The sequence below is a fragment of the Apodemus sylvaticus genome, chromosome 13 (genome assembly GCF_947179515.1).
Source record: "Apodemus sylvaticus chromosome 13, mApoSyl1.1, whole genome shotgun sequence".
Taxonomy (NCBI): domain Eukaryota; kingdom Metazoa; phylum Chordata; class Mammalia; order Rodentia; family Muridae; genus Apodemus; species Apodemus sylvaticus.
Genome location: NC_067484.1, coordinates 73,664,070 through 73,687,591, shown reverse-complemented (window position 1 = coordinate 73,687,591; position 23,522 = coordinate 73,664,070). Strand labels below are relative to the sequence as shown.

General features: G+C 38.7%; 1 protein-coding gene and 1 non-coding gene across 3 annotated transcripts in view; both read left to right on the top strand.

The window, feature by feature from the left end:
• Nucleotides 1-23,522, top strand: part of Map3k2 (mitogen-activated protein kinase kinase kinase 2) — a 57,557-nt gene that overhangs the window by 11,972 nt on the left and 22,063 nt on the right. The window contains exons 2-8 of one of the 2 annotated variants that reach the window (XM_052156069.1): nt 8,199-8,268; nt 12,265-12,383; nt 13,981-14,021; nt 15,252-15,351; nt 18,400-18,513; nt 19,181-19,268; nt 22,570-22,700. In XM_052156069.1, coding sequence (XP_052012029.1) covers nt 8,265-8,268; nt 12,265-12,383; nt 13,981-14,021; nt 15,252-15,351; nt 18,400-18,513; nt 19,181-19,268; nt 22,570-22,700 — 597 coding nt within the window. In that variant the 5' untranslated portion in view covers nt 8,199-8,264. Of the gene's footprint in view, nt 1-8,198; nt 8,269-12,264; nt 12,384-13,368; nt 13,515-13,980; nt 14,022-15,251; nt 15,352-18,399; nt 18,514-19,180; nt 19,269-22,569; nt 22,701-23,522 lie in introns of those variants that run through there. The other variant, XM_052156070.1, reaches the window with a different exon arrangement.
• Nucleotides 13,519-13,625, top strand: LOC127664300 (U6 spliceosomal RNA). The gene has a single exon (XR_007973148.1). It is a non-coding gene; the product is annotated as a U6 spliceosomal RNA (small nuclear RNA).

The window sequence follows — 23,522 nt, the reverse complement described above, 5'->3', positions numbered from 1 at the left end:
GCCTTCAATTTGCTCTTTATTAGAAACAGACTGAGGCAGAATACTTTTCAACACAAGGCAACCAGACCCAGGCCTTGCTCTGCTTAACCACAGAGCTGTGGCTCCAGCCCTGACTTTATGATTTATAAAAGTACATTTGCTGAGTGTTCTTGTACGAAAGACCTGTCTAGCATATGATTAAGAGACCCACACCTTAAAAGAGGAGAGGTAGGTAGTTTTGTTTTCTTTCTTGTGAAGTTGTTGAATATGACAGTAATATGAGGGTAGATTTGTTTTAGGACAGTTCTTGGAAACAGGATAAATAGCTTTATTTAATGTGAATAATTGATCTGAATTAAATTTCTTAAAAGCATTTTATACTCAGATGGCTTGGTAGTGCAAGTTTTGAGTGGATATACTTGGAAGAATAAGCTGGAAGGCCTCAACAGTCGTGAGGTACCCGGAAGTACTGGGTCCTAGAAAATCACACAGAAGAATTGAGTTATTCTCATTCTATGATTAGAGAAACCAAGCTAGTGAAATACATTCCTGGGAATACTTTATTTAGCCAGAGTGAAAAGAAAAAGTATTGGAAAATTATATGCAATCTTTTATGCTCAGTAGAAACTTAAAATTTTAGGAAGATACTTTATACTTTACATTGCTCCATAACATTACTACATAAAAAAGTGATTTCTGAGACAGTTATCTATCAACTTTTTTTTCTTAGAATTTCTTAGAATTCTGTCTTTTCATCATTAATCAAAGATGCAAAAGTTCCCTTAGTGAATTTTGCATTTATTGATAATCTTGCCTCATTGACAGTTGTTAATCTGGTAGCTACACTGACTGGTATTCTCATCACTAAATCCTGCCCCCTCCTTTTTTGAATAAGAGGAGAAACTAGGGAGAAGTAGCATCTTTGGAAACAAAAAACGGGTATTGCAGAAGTGATTTGATTGGAGGCTTAGGGAAGATCAACCCTAAATTTGGTTATGAAAAAGTCTCAGAAGGGAAAGTTGCAGACATTTCTTGGTAGTAGATTGGGAGAAGAATCATGCTTGTACCATGTGAAAGTGTTATTAAGAAGTACAGCTATATGTGGAATAAGAGATCTCAGGAAGGAGTAAGAGCAGATGTGGTTGTGGGAGAGACTCAGAAACCCCACTGTGTAAGGCAGATTTGAGAAAAGCCACTTAGCAACTCCTTTGAAACTGATTCAGTACAGAAGATAGGCGAACCTGTGGGGCCACAGGGTGGAGCTGGTGGGATGTCTTAGAGATGGTGTTTCTGCACTGCCACCTCTTCATTTGCTCTGTGAAGCTTTTAGTGGTAGACCTGGTTGGAAGAACAGCCATATGTGAGGGAGGGAGGGAGACCAGAGATAGGATGGAATCTGTTTACAGCTCTCAATCTCTGTGTAGTCATGGTTTTGAGAGGAATTTGCTTTTTTGGTCAACAGTAACCTGGTATAGGATATTGGGAAATGTAGTTTGAATTAATCAAGCTGGCCTAGTACCACTACTATCAAGGGAGGGTGATAAACTCCACCAAGGAAGAGAGTGAAGTTGTGGGAGTTTGCAGTCTCTGGCCATACTAATCTGGTAATGCCAATTGCTTAACCTTTCCACACCTGATTTTTTATCTACTTTATATTGTTGTGAAAAGTGTTAAGCAGTTGTCAGCATTGTGTTACATCTCTGAGGGGAAAGTTTCCCCAGAGGAAGTGTTGCAGGTCTGAAGAGAAGGTTGTCAGTCTGGAGCCAAGGATTACTACAAAGTCACACTGCACAGCAAACCTCTTACAAGCAATTTATTGAGAAAGATTTATTGTGGCTACCTGTGCTTAGGTGAGAAGCAGAGGACTGAGTGGGAGACAGGCTTTCTAAGGGTTTCTTGTGGGATGGGGATTTCCAGGGTAGGTATTGGTGGGATTTCAAGTCCTGAGTTTGGGGTGAGCTCGGGGACTGGTAGGTGGAAGTGAGCTTGGACTTTTTACTCTATAGGCATTGGTAGAGTAAGTGTTATAGCTTAATTACCAGTAGTTATTACAGTAGTAATGGGAAGAAAGAGAAATAGGGCACATTTTGAAAGGAGAGGTGGAGAGAAGAGACATGAGTGGAGATAAGAATATAATATGAAATCCATATGGCTGAGGATTTTCAGTCTAGCCTGTGAGAACACATGGAAAGATGGACAAGAGAGATAGCAAGTTGTTTTTAGAAAAACACACACACACACACACACACACACACTATTTTAGAAGGCCATTAATTTGAAAAGGTGTGTGGTGTGGGTGTGCAGGAAGGTTTGGAGAGAGGAAAGGGAAGAGATAAATGATGTAATTATAATCTTAAAGATTAAAATAAATTATTTAGCTGCATTTCATTTATACCTTTAAACTATTTGCTAAGTTGAATGTATTCTATATGATATGTACTTCTGTAACAAAATAGATTTTCGGAATAGAGGTTTCACATAACAGCACAGAATAAAGCATAGAAAGTCATTAAATAATCAGCATAGGACTTGGTAAAAAAATTATCCATGGCTGAACAAACCTGATTTGTATGTGTATGAGTGTAGGAGATAAAAACACAGAGTGACAATGAGGAAAAGTTCTGCAGAGTTAGAAATGGCTGAAGGAATACACCACAGAAGCTCTAGGATAGGATGCTCTCAGTTCCTGGAACTTGGTTCTATATTATACTAAAAATATACAAACATTGTGCTGAGAATTTTGGTACCTAATATGAATACATTGTAGCACTGTAGGTGTCTCTAGACACACACCAGAAGAATGTATCTTATACCATTACAGATGGTTGTGAGCCACCATGTGGTTGCTGGGAATTGAACTCAGGACCTCAGGAAGGGCAATCAGTGCTCTTAACCATCACTCCATCACTCCAGCTCTATATTTGTAATTTCATTCCACCTTCAGTAAATGCTAGGCCAAAAAACAGTGGAGCTCTCCCAAGGCCTGCAACATAATGGGCAGCACCACAGCATCCAGCCTTTTCATCAGCAAGCTGGTTGGATGGGAGTGTGCTAGCATCCAGAGGCCACCCAAGAACACAGTGGCTCCTTCTCTGCAAGAGTAGAATCATAAGCTGCTCTACATACTCTTAATACTGTGATGATGCACGCACACACGTGCGTGCGTGAGTGCGTGCATGCATGTGTGTGTGTGTGTGTGTGTGTGTGTGTGTGTGTGTTGCTTTGGCTGTCCTGAAACTCCACCTGTAGACTAGGCTGGTCTTGAACTCAACCGAGATCCACTTGCCTTTGCTTCCCAGGCACTAAAAGTGTGCATCACTGTTCAGCCTCTTTCTTTTTCTCTTGTTTCATTTTTTTAATGCTTAGAAAAATTTTCTGCTTATTATTTGTTTCCAGATTGAGCCAGTTATAGTCAGAACATACTTTCTGTGATCTTAGTTCCTTTAAATATATTGAGTGTTATTTTAAGGTCCACATCTATCTTGGTGAATGTTATTCTGTAGGTGTAGTATATATTGGATAGAATGTCTTTTGTGTGTTGTGTCAGTTAACTGGATACAATCAAATTTATGTGTGTGCATGTGTACTTTGTTTTTTTTATTTTGAGATGAGATCTCTTGCTGGTCTAGAGCTTGTCCCTTAGGGTAGACTACCTGGCCAGTGAGTGCCTGAGCTTCTTGTTTCCACCTCCCCAGGGCTGGGATTACAAGTGCTTGCCACCACACCTAGCTTTTTATATAGGTGCTGTGAATCTGAACTCAAGACCTCATGCTTACAAAGCACTTTACTCCACCCTACAATTCTATGTTTTAAAAATAATTTATGAATAAAATCTATTTTGATAGTCTTTCAAGTTACTCTCAGGTTTCCAGTGTTCTTCACCTTAGTGATTGGACTTATTGTTTGATCTCATGTTTTTCCTCAGCTGGAAGAACATCTTGTCTATATGTTTTCTTTTTTTTATTAAGGGCTTATTCTTTATGTTTATGTTTCTGTGCATATACATCTACAGTTACCCACAGAAGCCAGAAGAGACTGGAGTTGTATCTTTTGGAACTGGAGTTACAGATAGTTCTGAGCTACCATGTGGGTATTGGGGATTGAACCCAGGTCCTTGGGTACACTGTAGCGGTCTTCAGACAGACCAGAAGAGGGCATCAGATCCCATTACGGATGGTTGTGAGCCACCATGTGATTGCTGGGAATTGAACCCAGGGCCTCTGGAAGAGCAGTCAGTGCTGTTAACGGCTGAGCCATCTTTCCAGACCCCTAACCGAGGATCTTGGAAAGAGCAGCCATGAGTGTTTAACCTGAGCTGTCTCTCTATCCTGTGACTGTTTCTTTTCTTACAACACATTCTTGCAGTGAGTTCTATTGATCTTTATGTATCTTGAAATGTCATAATTTTACTTGCATTTTGAAGGGTAGTCTTGCTAACTATCTAATTCTTGCTGGGCACTTCGATGTTAGCTTTATTTTTGCCAAATACTGTGTCATCTCATTCCCTATACCTTATAGTCTTTGTGATACAAACGTGTTATTGTGTTTTCCCCTGCAAGGTCTACTTTCAAGTTTTGTTTCTTTGCAGAGGTGTGTATGTGTGTGTGTGTGTGTGTGTGTGTGTGTGTGTGTGTGTTTTGACATTAGGCATCTTTATTGCTCTTCCTCTTCCTCTTTGAGACAAATGCTCTCACTGAGTTTGACTCTCCACTGATTGTCTAGAGTGGCTGACTGGCCAGGAAGTCCCTAAGATCTGCCTGTTTTGTCTTCCCAATAATGCTATTACAGATGCTGTAGTGCAGCGGTTCTCAACTTTTCTAATGCTTTGACCGTTCAGTACAGTTCTTCATGTTGCCATATTCCCTAACCATAAGATTATTTTCGTTGCTGTAATTATTTAATTACAGTAATTTTACTGCTGTTATCAATTATAATGTAAATATCAGGTAAGCAGGGTATCTGATATGCAACTCCTGTGAAAGGATCACTCAACCCCCCAAGGAGTTTCGACCCACAGGTTGGGAATCTCTGCTGTAGTGCCTATCTCTGAGTGATGGGGTTCTGAATTCAGGTCCTTCATGCCTGTGTGACAAGCATCTTCCCTAGTCTCATAAAATATTTTTAAAAATTATTTGTGTATGTGCTAAAGTGAGTACATGTGTTTGTGTGCACATGTGTGAAGAATAGAGGTCAACCTTGGGTGTTCTCCACTGTCCACTTTGATTTTATTTCTTTTCCTTTCACCACCCCCTCTGCTTCCCCACTCTCCCACCCCCTTTTCTTTCTTCGGAGAGTTTCTCACTTGGACCTGGGCTCTTAAGTTAGGCTAGGCTGGCCGCCAGCAAATCCCAGATATCTGCCTCTCTGAGCCTCCCTTAGCACCTGGCTTACAAGTGCAGGCCTCCATGTCTAGCTTTTCCCGTGAGTCTTTGGGATTGAACTCAGGGTCTCCTGCCTGTGTGGCAAGTACTTCATTGATTGGACTGTCTTCCCATCTGAGTTTACAGGATGCTGGGTGGTTCTGTTTTCACGTCTTTGTAAATATGTGTAAAAATGAAGATGGTGGTTTTCTACTGTTCACATTTTCAGACCACTTGCCACTGTCTCTGCTCATGATTGTCCTGCTGAAGTGAAGTGGTTGGGCCCTGTGGTGCTGGTCTACAGTCCCTGGCTTAACTCGTGACGTAGAGCATTATCTTAAATGATTCTGCCCTTGTGTATCCTCTTTGGAAAAATTCTCTATTGAAATCCTTTGCCTATCCTATAATTGGATTGTTTTATTGTTCAGTTATAATAATTTTTTGGTATATTCTAGTCAGTAGACCTTTATCAGCTATGTAATTTGTATTTTCTCCCAATTTTGGAGTTATATTTCATGTCTTTCACTGTACAACTTTAAAAAAATTTGATGAAGTATAATTTATCTTTCTTTTATTGCTCATCATTATGATATGATATTAATGATTTGTGATTATGGTATGGTATGAAACTTAAACTGGCCTAATCTAAGGCTATAAAGAAACACATATGCTCACTTGTAAGATTATATTAAATCAGCTCATACATTGAATTGTATAACATCTCTGCCAAAATTCAGCTGAACCTAGGCTTTGGTTTATTTTTGGACTCAGTCCTACCCCACCAACTGTTATCCTGTGCCAGTTCTCCATCCATTTTTGACTGTAGTAATAAGTTTTAAAGATAGCAAGTGTAAGTCCCCTAACTTTTCTTCATTAAATTGTTTAGTTTTTTTTGGCCCATTGGGAGTGCCTTATAAATTTAAGAATCAGCTTTTCCATTTTTGGAAAAAGGTTATTAGAATTTTGATGGAGATTGCATTGAATTTTTTGTTTGTTTGCTTGCTTGCTTGTTTGCTTTGGTTTTTCAAGGTAGAGTTTCTCTGTGTAGCCCTGTCTGTCTTGGAACTCACTCAGTAGACCAGGCTGGACTTGAACTCAGAGATCTGCTCACCTTTGCCTCCCAGTGCTGGAATTAGAGACATGAACCACCACTCCCGGCTTCAATTCATTCAGCAGTGTTTTGTAGTTTTTACTATACAAGCTTTGAGTTTATCAAATATATTCCTAAACACTTTTCTTTTTATGTTATTGTGACAGTTAGAATTGGTTTCATTTCTGTAATATTATTTGTTAATGTATACAGATAGCACTGATTAGAAATGAGTTAAAACAATTGAAACAAAACAAAGCAGTGGCCATTGTTGGTATAGTGTGCTAGGGGGATGAATTTGAGACCTTCATGTGATGTGGATGTTCTCCTTTACTCCATTAAGGAGTTTGTTGTATCGATTCTTGTGTGTTGAGCCTACTTGTTTTTATTGAATGTATCTCATATATTCGTGGTATGAAATCCTTTAAACATTTTTAAAAAGATTTATTTATTTCATGTACAAGAGATTTTTTTTCTGCATGTATGTATCATGTATGTATGTGTGTATGTATTATGTGTACCTTGTCCCTAGGGGGATCAGAAGAGTGTTTCAGTCCTCTGGACCTGGAGTTGTGGATGGTTATGAGCCACCATATGGCTGTTGGGAATTGAATCTGGGCCCTTTGCAAGAAAAGGAAATATTCTTCACTACTAAGCCATCTCTATAGCCCCTGTGGTAGTACTACTAAAATAAACATTTCTTTTTTAATGTTATGGGTTAGGTTTGGTAGTGTTTTATTGAAATTAGTTTTTACTTTGTAGCCCTGGCTGGCCTACCTTTGATTTTAAAATTTGTCTGTTTACAAGTTAGAGCATGTTTTTAGGTTGTTCTGGTAATCTTTGCCTTTAACTGGTTTTCATTCCATTTATATTTAATATAATCTACATAAGGCATATCTATCTACTAGTTTCTGTTTTGTGTGTCACATATTTTTCCATTTTCTCCATTATTACCTTTTGTGTGTGTTTTGTAGTGCAGTGTTGTAAGTTTTTGTCTCCTTTGCTCTATTTTATATTTACTTTTTAGTTGTTCATCTGGGGATTACAGTGAATAATATCTTTATAACTCAAAACACTGTAGTTGCGTTGATACCAACGTAATTACAGGAGTATACACACATACTTGTGCCTGCCTTCCTTTCTTCCTTCCTTCCTTCCTTCCTTCCTTCCTTCCTTCCTTCCTTCCTCCTTCCCTCCCTCCCTCTCTCCCTTCTTTGCATTTATACAAATTATATATATTTTGTGCTGAGCAGCAGTTATAATTACTCCTTCTTTTTGATGCCCCGCCTATGTCCCCTGAGTGTTGGCATTAGAGCGATGGCCACCACGGCCTGGAGTTACACTTATTCTTTATGTAGTATTTTTAAACCATGTGTTACTTTCCTGTTGTTGTTTTCATAGAAAACATTTATATGGCAAGAAGACCGCATATTATTAGAAAGGCCTGATTACAAAATGGCACCCAGGAGCTGAGTTGTAAGGAGGGTTGTGGTAAGAGCTCATTATGTCTAAGCTTTTTATAGAGACAGTATGTTTGTTGCTGATCGCCTGCTTTTCTTTTTGAATATTGAGAGTTTAGTATGTTAGGGAAGGGTACCTACATGCTCAGCTTCTAATAGTAAGTATTCTGAAAAACTTATAAGTTATTTCTAGTGTACACACATATACACATATCCCTCATTAGTGTTATTTATACCATTAATTTTTTTATGGTTGCCTCTTCTCTTGTAGTTCATACTAATTAATGTGTTTGTCTTCTTACCTTTTAGGGCAATAAATAATGTTGATGGGAGAACCATTTTCCTAATTTTCAAATTATTGAGCTGGTCGCCATAATGGGTAAGTTTAAGCTAAAAGCATTTTTTTAAAAATTAAAACTAAAGAATAGGATGAAGAATAAAATATTTATCTTAAATAAACTTTATATAGAAAATTTATGATACAGTAGATTTATATCATGTGTCATAAAGATTTAGCTAACATTTTACTTAATGGACTATAAATGTTAGGGAATAGTAGAATGCTTGAATAGGTAATCATCTGTGCAGCCCTGGGTTCAGTAACAGGAACCATCAAAACTAACACTGAACAAAGTAGTTTTAGTTGAAGTACTTTGTACATGGTCACAGTTTTGGAATGAGCATTTGCTTTTAGACCCAGTAGAGAAGTTCAAAGTAAGTGCTCAGGTGTTTGTGATTTGTTTATAAAGTAAGGTGGTAAGGAAAAATAAAACAGTCATCAGATCTTATAATTGTGAAACCAGCAAGCTGTCAATGTGCAGAGACAATTTCTTTCACAATATTCTGTGGCATTGTAAGTTTAATGTAGAAGCAGTCTGCCCTCTAGGGATGGATTTTGGGTATTCAGTTTATATGTCTATCACATTTTCTTCTTCCCTCCTTTTCTCCTTAATAGTGAGGGTTCTGTCTTGAGGCAGCAAGTAGATAAGACACTAGAAAGAAGGAGCAAATGGTTGGCCCGATCTTAAATTGAGAAAAGTGGACAGAGTAATTAACTGTATGCTGAGAGTGTAACTGAGATTGATCCTAACTCTGACACTTACATGCCAAAATTTGTCTCACTTTTTAACCAATTGTTTAAGAAAACACACACACACACACACACACACACACACACACACACACACACAATGTAGGTGGTAGAGTTAAAAAGACACTTAGGTGAGTTGTTTTTTTGGAAGGCTTAGTGTACTCCACATCCCTACTTTGAAACTTTCTCTTCCATCTCTTGGTAGCCTCACACATGGTGCCTCATGGCGCCCTCTGGAGCCCAGCCTCTCCACTCTGAGCAGGCTTCTAATAGCTCCAGACTGCACACACTCTTGCTGACTCCTGTTTGCCTCACCTTTCTTTTTTGCTTGTACTTCAACTTATATAGTAAGTTGATTTTTAACCATTGTAGATAGTTGTGAGTCACCATGTACTTTCTGGGATTTGAACTTAGGACCTCTGGAGAGCCGTCAATGAGATGGCTTAACCCCTGAGCCATCTCTCTAGCCCCAAGGACCCTAACATTTTTAGAGTTGTCATATCAAGCGATTTTACTGTATTTGAGATCAGTCTGAGTTTACTCAGGTTGAGATAATTTTTATCAACAATGGGCAGTCTGGTGTGGACATTTTTATGGCATACCATTTGTGATTACATTGTAAATGAGTCAGTTACTGTTTGGCAAATACCATGAAAAAATATTATTTTTTAAAGGATACTTTTAAGAAGGTTATAAATCTTTTCTGTAAGGGCTACAGATAGCTTAGGAGTTAAGTGTGCTTATTGCTCTTGAAGAGGATCCAGGTTCAGTTTTCAGCATCACACCAGGCAGTTCATAGCCATCTGTATCTTCAGTGTGAGGTGATCCAAAACCTCTGGCTCCACGTGGCATACACAGACTCAGGCAGGTACACACATACACACATACATTTTAAAAAATATTAAATTGTTTTTCTCTTGGGGCTTGTGAGATAGCTTTGCAGGTATAAGTTACTTTTGTCTGACAAACCTGAATTTGATTCTCTGGACTCTTATGGGGAAAGGAAAGAACCAACTCCTGTAAACACATAAGCACTGTGGTGCACACCCCCCTCACACACAGATAAGTAATAAATGTAATAACCTAACTTGGAATTTATTAATAAAAGCATTACAATTTTTACCTTAATTATTGGTATACAAATATTTTAACTTAATAGACTATGTTGAATATTAAAAACCAATGAAGTATATATTTTAGCTATTTCTATAGTTGGATGACTTTTGGGATAATCGATAATTACCAGATTCTTTTTAATGATTTCCTTTATAGAACATTTTTGTTATTATTACTCCAGGAAGATAAATTATTGCCCTACATAATGGCTATATTTAAAAATATTAATTGTAAAGACCTTTGATTCTTTCATTTATCTATTGTTAATAGTCATTAGTAGATTGATTTACTAGCAAAAATCTGTTGTCTCATAGTCTTCCAGATAGTTTGTGATTGGCATTACATAGGGGTACATGTTTATGATTTTAAAGGAAATGATTTACAAGATACTAAGAGTTTATGCTTTATAGTCCTCCTTTCAGTTTTCTCCGTTCTGTTTCCTAAGGAATGAATTTTTCTTATATTTTTACTTTTTATTAAATTTTTTTGTGTGTGAACGGGTGTTTTGCCTGCCTGTATGTGTGTACTTCGTCTGTGTCTAGTGCCTGTAGTGTCGAATAGAGAGTGTGGGATTGTCTAGAGCTAGAGTCACTACCTGGGTGCTAGGAACTGAACCCTGGTCCTCTGCAAGGAGAGCCAGTGCTTGGAACTGCTGAGCCGTCCGTCCCTCCAGCTCCACATTGTTACTTTTAAATGGCTATTGACCTTTTTGATAAATGCTTTTATTTGTTTTTTAATGATTTATTTATTTTATGAGCGTTGATGTTTTGCCTGCATGTATATACATCTGTAGAGGTGTCAGAGCCCCAGAACTGGAGTCACAGACAGTTAGTTGTAAGCTGCTGTGTGGTTGCTGGCAATTGAAGCCAGCATCCTTGGGGAGATCAGCCTGTGTTCTCCGGAAGAACAGCCAGTGCTCTCAACTGCTGAGCCATCTCTTCAGCCCGATAAACACTTTTTTATGTTTGTAGTCTTGAGAAGAAGTTTGAGAGAAACATTCAGAGTATTAGTAGGCCATGGTCCACAGATAGAACTTTTCTGTTTTTTTTCTATAAGCGTCAGTAAGAGGAACACATCTCTAGAATGAAGTCTGTGGTTTGGATATAATTAATAAAGGAAGATCATGTTTATAAAAGGTTTATTTTTTCCCTTAATAATAATAATAATAATAATAATAATAATAATAATAATTATTATTATTATTATTAAGATCTTTGATATCTGGTTTGTGTTTTGTTTAGGAGCCATAGAAAAGAATTTGTTCTAGCAGAGCTGTTTTGACTCAGGGTGTTAAGTCACTGAACAAATTAGAATGAATTTACTCCCTTATAAATGGGGTTGGAGGAAGAGCTTGGCTGTGAGGAGCACATACTGCTCTTTCAGAGGACCTAAGTTCTATTCCCAGTACCTCCATTAGGTGACTCAGAACTGCCTTCCATCTCTAGGGGATCTGACACCTCTGACCTCCATGAGCACCTGCACTCTCATTCATTCATTCATTCATTCATTCATTCATTCATTCATACACACACACATACACACACACACACACACATTTATCCTTACACAGACACACAGCTACACTCATACACACAGTTAAAAATAATATAGAAAATAAGTAAAATAAAAAATATTTAAAACAAAAATGTGTAGATGCCTAGTTTATATGGAGCTTGAGTCTTAAGCAGTTTTGATGTTATTCTCAGAGGTAGTGTGTGTGTGTGTGTGTTTCTTGTAACACAATTAATATTTTGTTTGATGAAAAGAGGCAAGTGGATCTCTAAGAGTTCAAAGTCAGCTTGATGTACATAATTCCAGGACTACACGGAGAGACCATGCTTTTAAGAACAAAAGATGTATTTTATCTATGAGTGTGTGTGTCGCATGTGTGAGGTGCCCAGGGAAGCTAGAGGAGGGTTCAGGATTCCCGGGAATTGGGGTCACAGATGGGTGTAAGTTGCTCAGTGAGAGTGCTAGGAACCAGACTTGAATCTTCTGAAAGAGCAGCAGGCACCCTAAACTTCTGAGCTCTCTTTCCAGTCCAACTAATTCATTTATTTACTAAATTCCATTGTAAATTCTGCTTGATGACTGTGATAAATATATGTTGACATTAGAGTTCTTTTTAAAATGTATATGTATTTACTTCTGTTTTTAAAAAATACCCAGATGATCAGCAAGCTTTGAATTCAATCATGCAAGATCTGGCTGTCCTCCATAAAGCCAGCCGGCCAGCGTTATCTTTACAAGAAACCAGAAAAGCAAAACCTGTGTCACCAAAAAAACAGGTACTTATTTTAGTAATACTTAAAAGATTTCATTTTTATTATTTTTAAACTCTGGGACTGTGGTTCTATGTGAGTTTGTGCATGAGTTTGTTGGTGCCCATGGAGACCAGCAGTGCCGGAGCCCATTGGCACTAGAGGTGCTTGTGGGCCACCTGACATGGCCGCTGGGAACTGAACTTTGGTGCCCTGTAAAAGCAGTATGTGTTCTTAACCACTGAGTACTCTTTCTAGTCCCAGCATCAGTAGGTTTTTGGGTTTTTTTTTTTTTTTTTTTTTTTTTTTTTTTTTTTTTTTTTGGTATTTTTGGATTTTGTTTTTTTCGAGACAGGTTTTCTCTGTATAGCTAGTCCTGGCTGTCCTGGAACTCACTCTGTAGACCAGGCTGGCCTCGAACTCAGAAATCCACCTGCCTCTGCCTCCCAGAGTGCTGGGATTACAGGCGTGCACTACCACTGCCCAGCTAGTAGTATTTTATTAAGTGTATTTTTGTTGTTCTATGAATTACTTTGATTTCATAGACTTATACTTTGAGTCAAATGTTGTGTTTATTAATATATTATCTGATAAGTGCATTTTAAGTTTTGTATTAATATTTAATATGTAATATAACTGCTATGTGTAGTACAGTATTGAAGAAATAATGACAAGAAAAATGAACATATATTTTTTAAAAGCTATATAGTAACTGCTTGCTAAAGTTACTATTTCATCCATTCTTTATGGAGTTTGTTTTGTTTGTTTTCCCTAGAAGTCTCTTCTGGAGTCTTAGAACTGGGGTGACTTGAGTCCTGTTCAGAAGACGAGCATGAGCTAGGGCGGGGAGTAGAAGTGCTAGAGCTCCCTCTTCTCATGGTGCCCAGGGTTCATGGTCACCTTAGGTCAGAAAATAATACATGGAGTGCTGTGGACATAAGAGGCCTACGTTTAAGGCTCATGCCACTTGAAGTGATCTCATGAGGCCTCACGTTGTCTTGCTGTGCTCTAGACGTGAGTTATATCCTGGCCTTCACATCCAGGCTATATATGAAGAAGCTATTGAAGTTATGGGATTGACTACTGGATATGAGAGTAAAGTACTACAGTTGGAATATGCAGAAAGGAAGCTTTAAAGGACTTCGTTTAAGAGACGAGGTGAGTGCTCGCTTCGGCAGCACAGATACTAAAATAGGAACGATACAGAGAAGATTAGCATGGCCCCTGTGCAAGGATGACACACAAATTCGTGAAGCGTTCCATATTTTTTGAAATGTAAATAAAAAATATATCGAATAAAAATAACGAGACGAGGTGAAAGTTTTGAACTTAACAAGGAAGACAAGCAAACCAACAAGCATGTGTGCAGAGGTCTTGAAACACACAGAAGGGGAAGGACTGCAGGAGAGCATTCTCCATGTCCTTAGCTCAGGTCCCTGTCGTCAGATGTGACAGTGTCATTCTCAACTCAGCAAAAAGCAGATGTTAGGTGATTGGAATTGCACCTTGAAAATGAAGCCCCTTCTCTTCTGCTCTGTGTTAAATGAGTAGGCTAAGGAAACAATGACTTAGACATGTATCTGGTCTCTGTATAATTATGACTGATATCTTTATTTTATTATAGAATGATGTCCGAGTCAAATTTGAACATAGAGGAGAAAAAAGGTAAGCAAGGAAATATTACATATTAATTAAATCATATAATAAAATGTATCCAGTTAAGCAATGAGTATTCTTTCAGGTTTGAATGAAGTTTTATGGTTTTGAAATTGAAAATGAAATAGTCTTTGATAATGGGTAGCGTGCACCTAGACTGGTGAGACATAAGAGTTGGTCAAAATGCATGCTAACCATTGGAAATACCGAATGTGTTTGCTTTGTGAAATTGGGAAGTAAATAAGATCACTTCTTAATACATAGTTTAAATTTTTACTATTTACTTTTAACTTACTAAATACAAATTTTGACTATCCTCAAAAGCCTTCAATGCTGTGGTATTTATTTTGTTAATGGTGTTGTAGAGTGGCTTTAGGTACTTCCACAGCAGGAATGAAACTTAGTCTTGTGCCTGGTGTCTCCTGCTATCTCTGCCTCAGGGTGACAGTGCAGCTGGTGAGGGCTGATGAAAAGTCTTCATAGGAGCACAGAGGATAGTGCTTTTGTTATTGGTGTCTCATTGTATTAATCAAAGGCCTGTTGGTCATAAGGAATTTAAATTTTCTCACAAGTCCTGTAACTTGAAGATGTGAATATATTTCACTAGATGCACTGAAAAAAAAGAAAGGAAAAGAGTATACCTTACATTTCAATAGACTGTTGTCTGACCTATTCTATATTTGGGTATTTTCTGGGTGTTTGCTGGCTTTTCGATTCCTTCAGCTCTGTACCTACCTAGAATGTGATATATAAAGTTAGTGTGGAAGTGCCTTGGGCTGGCCAGGCCTTAGGAACAGAGGAAATAAATACCATGATCCTCGTTCCTATCAATCCTTAGAGATGCTTACATAACACATGTGCTAAGGGTTTGAATTGATAATGATCCAAAAATCAAAATTTGATTTCCACAGGATGAGGAACTTATTATTCTTAACAGTTTCATTGCTTTCTATTACACACATGCCACATGGTTAATTAAATTTAAACACTTTCCTAAGTAGCACTTTATATTGAGCTTTAATATCTATGTGATTGTGAATTTAAAACTTGGAGAATCTTTTTTTTTAAATTATAATTAGAATAAAATAAATTGTAATTGTAAATTTTGTATTGAAAATTTTTGTATTTGATCAAGTGTTATAATTTTTACTTAAATTTTTATCTAATAAAATGGAACTGTTGTAAGTATGTTGTTTCTGACAAACAAAATAAAGTATTTAAAAATTATTTTTTATGTAGAATCCTGCAGGTTACTAGACCAGTTAAACTAGAAGATCTGCGGTCTAAGTCTAAAATTGCCTTTGGGCAGTCTATGGATCTGCACTATACCAACAATGAGGTAAACATACTCCATTTTGTTTTTTAATAGTCCATATTTTGGAAAATTAGTGTGTTCATGTAAGAGATTGGGTTTTTATTTGTTGATTAGTAAAAGGTGGTACATTAGAGGAGTGAGATGCATGTTTAGATTTTACTGTTAAGTGGGGGTGCTACTGTGAACACAGCTAAGACTACAGAGGGAGGAGGTGGACACCACCTGGCCATTTCCTGCTTCCAATTTTTCTCTTACATTGTGTTCAGTGGACTTACTCTCCCTGGGATACTTAGAATCCTGGTGGTATTAGTGAGCATGCTTTGGACTCTCGTATTGATGTTTGGGATCAGGACGTATGGCCTTGAGGACTCACTATATTTTCAGGGAACCTGTTTTAATCTTGAGAGTAGAATTGGATTAGGTGGTAACTGAGGTTTCTTATTGTTAGTGGGATTTAAAATTTTTTTTAGTTAATTTTTTAATTTAATCTTTGGAAAGTACTTTTTTACTGTTAGGATTTATGAATTGCAGCCTTTTATGGTGTAGGTGTCAGGTTTGTAGATGAAACAGAATAGCAGAGGAGTTGAAGACTTTGAAGGAAGTACATAAAGTCTTGGGGTAATGAATAAAAGTCAAAGCGGGGCATGGTGGGTGATACATGCTGTAAGCCAGCACTGGGGAGGCAGAGGCCTGAGGGCACGGGCAGGCATAATGAGTCTCAGGACAGCCAGGGCAGCATTGAGAGACCCTGTCTTAAAAATAAAAAGTCAGGAGTGCCCTCTTTATGTTACTAAGGAGAAGCTAGCAACTGAAGCAATAGTAAGACTGAGACTTTGGTGTGAAAACCCAGCCCAGCAAAGAGTTTCAAGGGAAGAATGGAAGATGGAAGAGCTTGAGAATAATATTAATAGAGAGGGAGGGTGCCAGTGGGGATGGAGTGAAGAGATACCCGAGGGAGGGTGCCAGTGGGGATGGAGTGAAGAGATACCCGAGGGAGGGTGCCAGTGGGGATGGAGTGATAAAATACCTGAAACCTGCTGCGTAAATAAAACACTTGAAAATAACAAAATAACACAGAGATGCAAATATTCTTTTGAACATGGAAGACACTTTTAATTCATCACCATAAGCAGCACAGCCTGATTGCTTACATACAACATAAAATACTTCTGCTCTGGGAGGGAGCTCCAGGGGCTGCCTGCAGCAGCACCAGCACTGGTGTCAGCCCCTTGTGCCTGCACCAGCTTACAGCCACAGCCACAGCGGACCTGGGTAGGAATCCCAAGAAGGCAGAGGGACTTGTTTAATAAGTATCTTAAACAGGATCTTCAGCAGAGTTAGTGTATACTGTGCTACAACAGTATCTTGAAATTTTACTTTTCAAGAAATTTGGGGTTTGAATTCTTCATAAGCATATCTCTTACCCAGTCTTTTCTTGGTACTTTATCAGTGTACTTACTGTCCAGGTGTTGAGCTGCCAGCCTGGGTTCTCAGGGTTTTCTAGAGGTATGGACACAGGTGAAGTACATAGTCGGCAGATGACTAACTGTCCTGACGGGCGGCTGGATGATGGACTGTCCTCGCCATCTTCCCTTTCTTCATTTTCCTACTCCCCTACCTAAAAGCTTTTCCCATATAAATAACTTGACCTTGGATAATTACCTCCTAACATAACTTTCAAGGAAACAAAGCTACCCTACCTTCCAACTCCTTCATCTGCCCCTTCTCCCCTTCCTCCTTTCTCCCAGGGTCTTTATCAGCCGTAGGAAATGGGACAAAGATGATGTGCACCAGCACAAAACTAGCTGCAAAGAGAAACTGGAAATAACCTTCTAAGTACAGAGTAGACGTGTTAGCGGAGTATAAGGCAGGATTCAAATAATCCTGGTTTGTGTGTGTGTGGTTAGCACCTTTTTAGTTTTCTGTTTTTATAACTTAATTATAGTTATTTTGGAGACAGATTCTTGCCATGTAGCCTGGGCTGGCCCAGCACTCACTGCATGGCCTAGGGTGGCCTTGAACTTTTGTCAGTCTTTAGAAGAAAAACATGGCTTTCATGCATCAGTCCACAGTGGGTCTTGGGTCAGGCACCTCTCGGCTCACCCTGTGCCGTGTGCCGAGCAGCACTGGCCAAGAGCTGCTCTCCACTGTGCTCTGCGGAGCAGATCCTCATCCCCAGGGCTGTGCTGCAGAGGGCTCCCAGCACGGAGACTTTACACTGAAATGTTTCACATGCTTAGGGGGTCAGCAAGCGGGGCTTATAGTCACTTGTTTTTCCTCTGTTCCTGTTCCAGTGAAATGATGCCTCCTTTTATGTCATTGGCAGTCTCCTTAAGCTGCAAGAATTTTTTTATTTAAAAAATAAAAAAGGTTTTGATTTTTGTAAATTCATGTGAATCATAGTTTTTCATAGACCTCTTGGGCTGCTGTTGTCGCTTATAACATCTTAGCCATGAGAGAGGACTAAGGAGCTTTCCCATTGAGCGGTTCCTGAGATGTGACTCAGTTAGTGCTGCTCTAGGCTCCCAGGACCTGGGATGAGTGCCGGTGAGCTGTAGGGTGCAACCATGCAGATAACACCTTCCCGGGGCAGCTGTCCCCTACCCTCAAGGTTTGTTACATTGTAACACGCCAAGCAGAGTGTAAACCTGTGCTTACTACTCAAAAAAAGAATTCAGAATTTTATTTGTGCAGATGAAAAGTAGTGGTTTATTTTACATAATTGTGTGCCTTTTAATGTTTTAAGGCAGGAATATACTTACTTTAATAATACTTACTATACCTTAATTTACCAATGTTATAAAAACATCATAGAAAATTAATTTTTAGACATATTTACTAGAAGAATGTAATGATTAATAAAGCAAAAATGGTAATTCTTAATTCTGAGATTTTAGTGCTCCTGAAAGAGAGCTGAATGCTGGAATAGAGAATAGAGATGTGTAAGTGCCTTAGACTCTCATTGCAGTAATAAAATATGAGGTGAGATTTATAGTTCCCTGGTAATGGAGCGGCTCACAGAAGAATCTGACCTGCTATGATGGCTGCATGATTCTTTCTCTTTTTGTTCAGTTGGTAATTCCGTTAACTACCCAAGATGACTTGGACAAAGCTGTGGAACTGCTGGATCGCAGTATTCACATGAAGAGTCTCAAGATATTACTTGTAGTAAATGGGAGCACACAGGTATGAATTGGGGTTGTGTGATTATAAAACTGTAATCAGGGTTGTATTTATATTTTAATTTATAAAATGTAAATTTATTTTTATTGGTGTATCTTAATATCTTTTTGCCTTAAAACTATATAGTTAGAATTACAAATAATATACATGTGAAACTAATAGAAACTGGCAATTTGAGAAGAATTATATTAGGATTAAAATGTCCATTTTGTATGTTTATTTTTTTTACACTAATTTTGTGTAGACAAAAAGGCATGTGCACATGCCACAGGCACATGTGTGAGGATCAGTTTTTCTCATTTTCGCATGTTGGATTTAGGGTTTGTCCTTGGGTCAACAGTGCTGACAGCAAGCACACTCAGCTGGTGTGCTGTCTTACTGGTTTTGAAATGTCTGTCTTCTCCCTGTTTCTACCAACTCCCTCCCTCCCTCCCTCCCTCCCTCCCTCCCTTCCTCCCTCCCTCCCTATTCCTGGGCTCAAGTGATCTTCCTGCTCTCATCTTCCAGTAGCTGGGGTGGTAGGCTTGTGCCACTCTTCTGAGATTAAAATTTTTAAGAGTATTTTAAAAGGCCCAATGGGAGGATAGCTAGGCTGTATTTTAGTAAGAGGATGATTCTGTTGAAAGCCTCAGATGGGGAGAATAGCTTTAATTGCCCTTTCCTCTTCTAGGCTTCTAATTTAGAACCATCGCCATCACCAGAAGATTTGAATAATACAGCACTTGGTGCAGAGAGGAAAAAGCGGCTATCTGTAGTAGGTGAGAAAGGCGGGCTTTACATAGGAATGAGGGATTTACCAAATCGGTCTCATCTTTCACTGTGTGGTGACATGAAATAGATCCCTGAAAAGAGCACCCTGTCTCTATTGTCTCTGCAGTCAAATACTTGAGCCACTTTGTCTTATCTGATGTTCCCGAGAAATTAATTTCACACATTGTAGGACTAGCAATAACCAATTTAAAGTTTTTCTTTCTACACAGAATTTTTTAATATTTAGAAATTCAAGTATAATCTTGAAGAGGTTTTAGTCATTTAATAAAGGGAGGACGTAACTGTGTAACACGGAAATGTGTAGGCTGGGCTCTGAAGTGTGACATGAGTAGGGAGGGAGAGTATCTGTAGGACATTCACGTGAGGAGTCTGGACTCTTGTTCTGCATTCCGAGGGTCTTAGGTGTTTCCAGGATATACTGTCAATATGAAAATGGCTAAGAAGAGCTAGACTGTTTGATTATTGTTCTCAGTATCCTATTGTATTTATCATCAATAATGTGTTCCTTATATCTAAACTTCTGATAAAAAGAAATCAGGATCTTGTGGACTATATATTGTGAGGTGACCTTCTTGAGCCTCTGTTAGGAGGAAGTGTTTTGAACCCTCCATGCTGTTGCCATAAAAACATGGACAAGGAGCTGGAGAGATGTGGTTAAGAGTGTTTTCTTTTTGCAAAGGACCAAAGTTTGGTTCCTAGAATCAGTGTCAGGTGGCTCACAACCACCTGTGACTCTTGGTCTAGGGGATCCAACATTATCTTCTGGCCTGTTCTGGAACTCATATGCATAGAAATAAAAGTTATAAAGTAAATTCTTAAGTATCATTCAAAATACAAAAAATAATTGACAAAATAAAAGTGTTTCATTGCTTAACGAACAATTGATACAATTATTTTAACAGCTAGGGCAGAGGATGTAGTCATTCCAGATAGCATGAGTTCTTGTACTGAAAGGAGAAGAGGGAGAGGAGAGACAGGTAAACAGGGAAGAGACCACAAGAGCAGGGCAAAGCAAGACACTTGGCTGAAGATTGAGAAATGACTGGAGTAGAACAGGGTTGCTGCCTGGGAATGAAAAGATCAGGTTAGCATGTGAATAACTAGAGCAATTGTTTTTCTTTTGTTTTCTAGAAGAAGCTGCTTTTTAAAACTTAATTTACTCACTTTACACCCCAATTGTAGCCACCCCCTTCTCCCTGTCCTATCCTCCCAACGAAGCCCCCATGGGTTCCAGCCTGCCTTGGAACATCAAGGTGCACATCCTCTCCCACTGAGGCCAGACAAGGCAGCCCAGCCAGGGGAAGGGGAATCGGTGGCAGGCAACAGTCAGAGGCTGCTCCTGCTGCAGCTGTTAGAGGTCCGCATGAGGGCACAGCTGCGTGGTGCCTCAAGTGTGTGGGGGCCTTGGTTGGAAGAAGCTGTTTTATGACCATTCTGTTTTAGGTGTTTTGTCTCACATGAGTCTATTTCAGAAAACTAGAGATGTGACCCACAGAGATGATACACAAATAGAGCTGGCTTGTCCTTACTCAGATAGACTTGATATTATTAGAAAGTAAAAACAAAAACAAAACAATACCACCACCACCACCACCACCACCAAAAATAGTGAGAGGATATTTGAATTATGGAATTCAAACTCTGGCACTGTCACTCTCCCTCTGAGACAGCATCTTTGCCCTTGCCTTTAGACGGTGGGCACTTGTAAGCAGAGCACCTCTCCAGCTGGAGGCACAGCTGCTAGCTTTCTTTGTGGAAGTAAAGCAAGGCGGCCACTGCATTTTGGTTGTTAGGCAGGAAACGCTTATGCGCACTCGTTATATTGCCCCTTGGTTTCCTCAGTACTTTGTGTTACCCACTAGTAAGTCTTCTTGTTTGACTTTGGGGCCAGAATAAGGAAGAAACTGAAAATTGTGCAGTACTCATTACTATGAGTATGTTAACATGTCCATTAAATGAATATTAAGAAATATGAATTGTCAAGGTAAGTAGATGGAGAAACTTTTATAGCTTCCTTCCTTCTCAGTCTTCTTTTAGTTGAGTGTATTGCTCCATAATTGAAAAAAATTATGAAGAAAGATGAAACTCTCAGGGATGCAGTAGTGACAGTGGCTGTGGGTGTTCCAGAGCCTGCATGAGCTCCACTCACAGCTCAGCACACACCTCATCTCACCTCACCTCTCCACAGCAGACGAGCTCTCTGCACCTTCATAGGCGCTGCCGTGCTCCTTCTCCTGCCTTAGCAGACGACCCTTTCTGTATGCTCATTTCTTTTTTTAATTTAAACTTAAATAGAACAATACTTATATGTTTGTTTACTTTAAAAAATACTGCAGGGAAAGCCAACAGATTGGTTAATAAAGTATCATTTCCTGTGACCCAGGTAATAAATGACTGCCAGGCTCACCTGTATGTTTTCTTAAACTATTAAGATTCTAGTGGCTTATAGTATATCTTACTATATAGGCCTAGCTCATCTGGGACTGCCTATATAGACCAGACTGACTTTGAAATTAGAGATCTGCCAACCTTTGCCTCCTGAGTGCTGGGATTAAAGATGTGTGCTATACCTGGAAAATTATGAAGATATTTAAATGGCAAAGAATATAACTTACCACAAAAGCCTAGTTTTAAGTAATAAAAAAAGTAAAATCTAAGATACTAAATACAAAATACTAAATACAAAATCTGCTGAATGACCAAGAAGCACTCTTACCTCAGGTGTCTAGAGATTAAAGATAGTTAATGGAAAAAATATCATGGCGCTCAATATACATAACATGTTTATAGTGAACGACTTTTCCATTAGAGCAAGTGTGATGTAGCACTGTGTTCATTGATGTGAGAGCAGACCAGTTGCCAAAGTCACTGAGATGGTAACCCGCACTAGGATTTACACCATGCCCTGATTGCAGGGCCCTTATTCCTTTCCTATATGGAGATATCAGTCACAGATTGTGTTAAATATGGAGAGATACAAATTACCTTTGGAAATTCAAAAGCTGTGGCATAAGATTCTATAGTGTGTTCTCAGCCTGTGAAATGGTTGTCAACAGTCAGAAAAACTTGAGTATGAATTAGCACATTCTAATGAGGTTATGCAGAGTGTAAATTTAGAAAGGTTTTAAAAAGATCTGCACCTGAATATTCTGATTAATTTTTGTAAATACTGGATTTTATTTGCTGAGGTTACTTGTTTTATATAGCTAGAAATGAGACCTATTTAATTGAAACAAAAAATAATTTCCTTGTTGACAGGGATAAAACTTTATAATTTTTCTTTTTGAGGTCCCCCTAATAGGGATAGAAGTTCCCCTCCCCCAGGATACATTCCAGATGAACTGCACCAGATTGCCCGGAATGGGTCGTTCACTAGCATCAACAGTGAAGGAGAGTTCATTCCAGAGAGCATGGACCAAGTAAGCCAGAGCTGGGTGCTGCTTCTCACTGTATGTTAAGACACACTGTCAGGTGACCACTGTGATTTGGCAGACACCTAGGGTGGTGTGTGTACATGTGTGTGTGTGTGTGTGTGTGTGTGTGTGTGTGTACACGCGCGCGCGCACCTGTGCATTTTCTCTAATCTATCTTCTTAAGTCACAAAGTTATTATAAACTGCTCATTAATTTATATATACCTTTTTGTATTTGGTATATCAAAAATACTAGAACAAACTGTTTTTATTTGTATTGGTCATCTATGATGCATTTGGCTTATAATCTTAACTAACATTCAGATTTCTTAATGAACACTTTATTCATTCATTCATTCATTGATTCATTTATGTTTTTTTGAGACAGGGTTTCTTTGTGTAGTACTGTCCAGGAACTCACTCTGTAGATCAGGTTGGCCTTGAAGTCTAGAGTGTTGGTATCAAAGGCACATGTCACCACTGCCAGCTTAATGAATACTTTAAAGATAGGTACAATTACAGATACTTTATGGAGTGCAGTTTGTGAACTGTCTGTAATACTTAAAAGTGCTTCTGCTTTGTAGAACTCAGATGTTTTTGTGGTGTGGCCTTCGGGTCCTCCCATTGTCTAAGTGCCCACAGCACTGTGGCTCTTCACATGTCCTAGTGGAGTGTGGTCACTCAGTGGTCCCCACTGAGTAGGCCACTGCTCCGCTCTCAGTAAGCACAATTACTTTAGCTTCAATTACTTGACTATAGAAAAATACATTTTTCTCTCATAAGCTTTCTGTAATCACAGCTTGTTTGTATAGGATGCTTAAAAATGAGT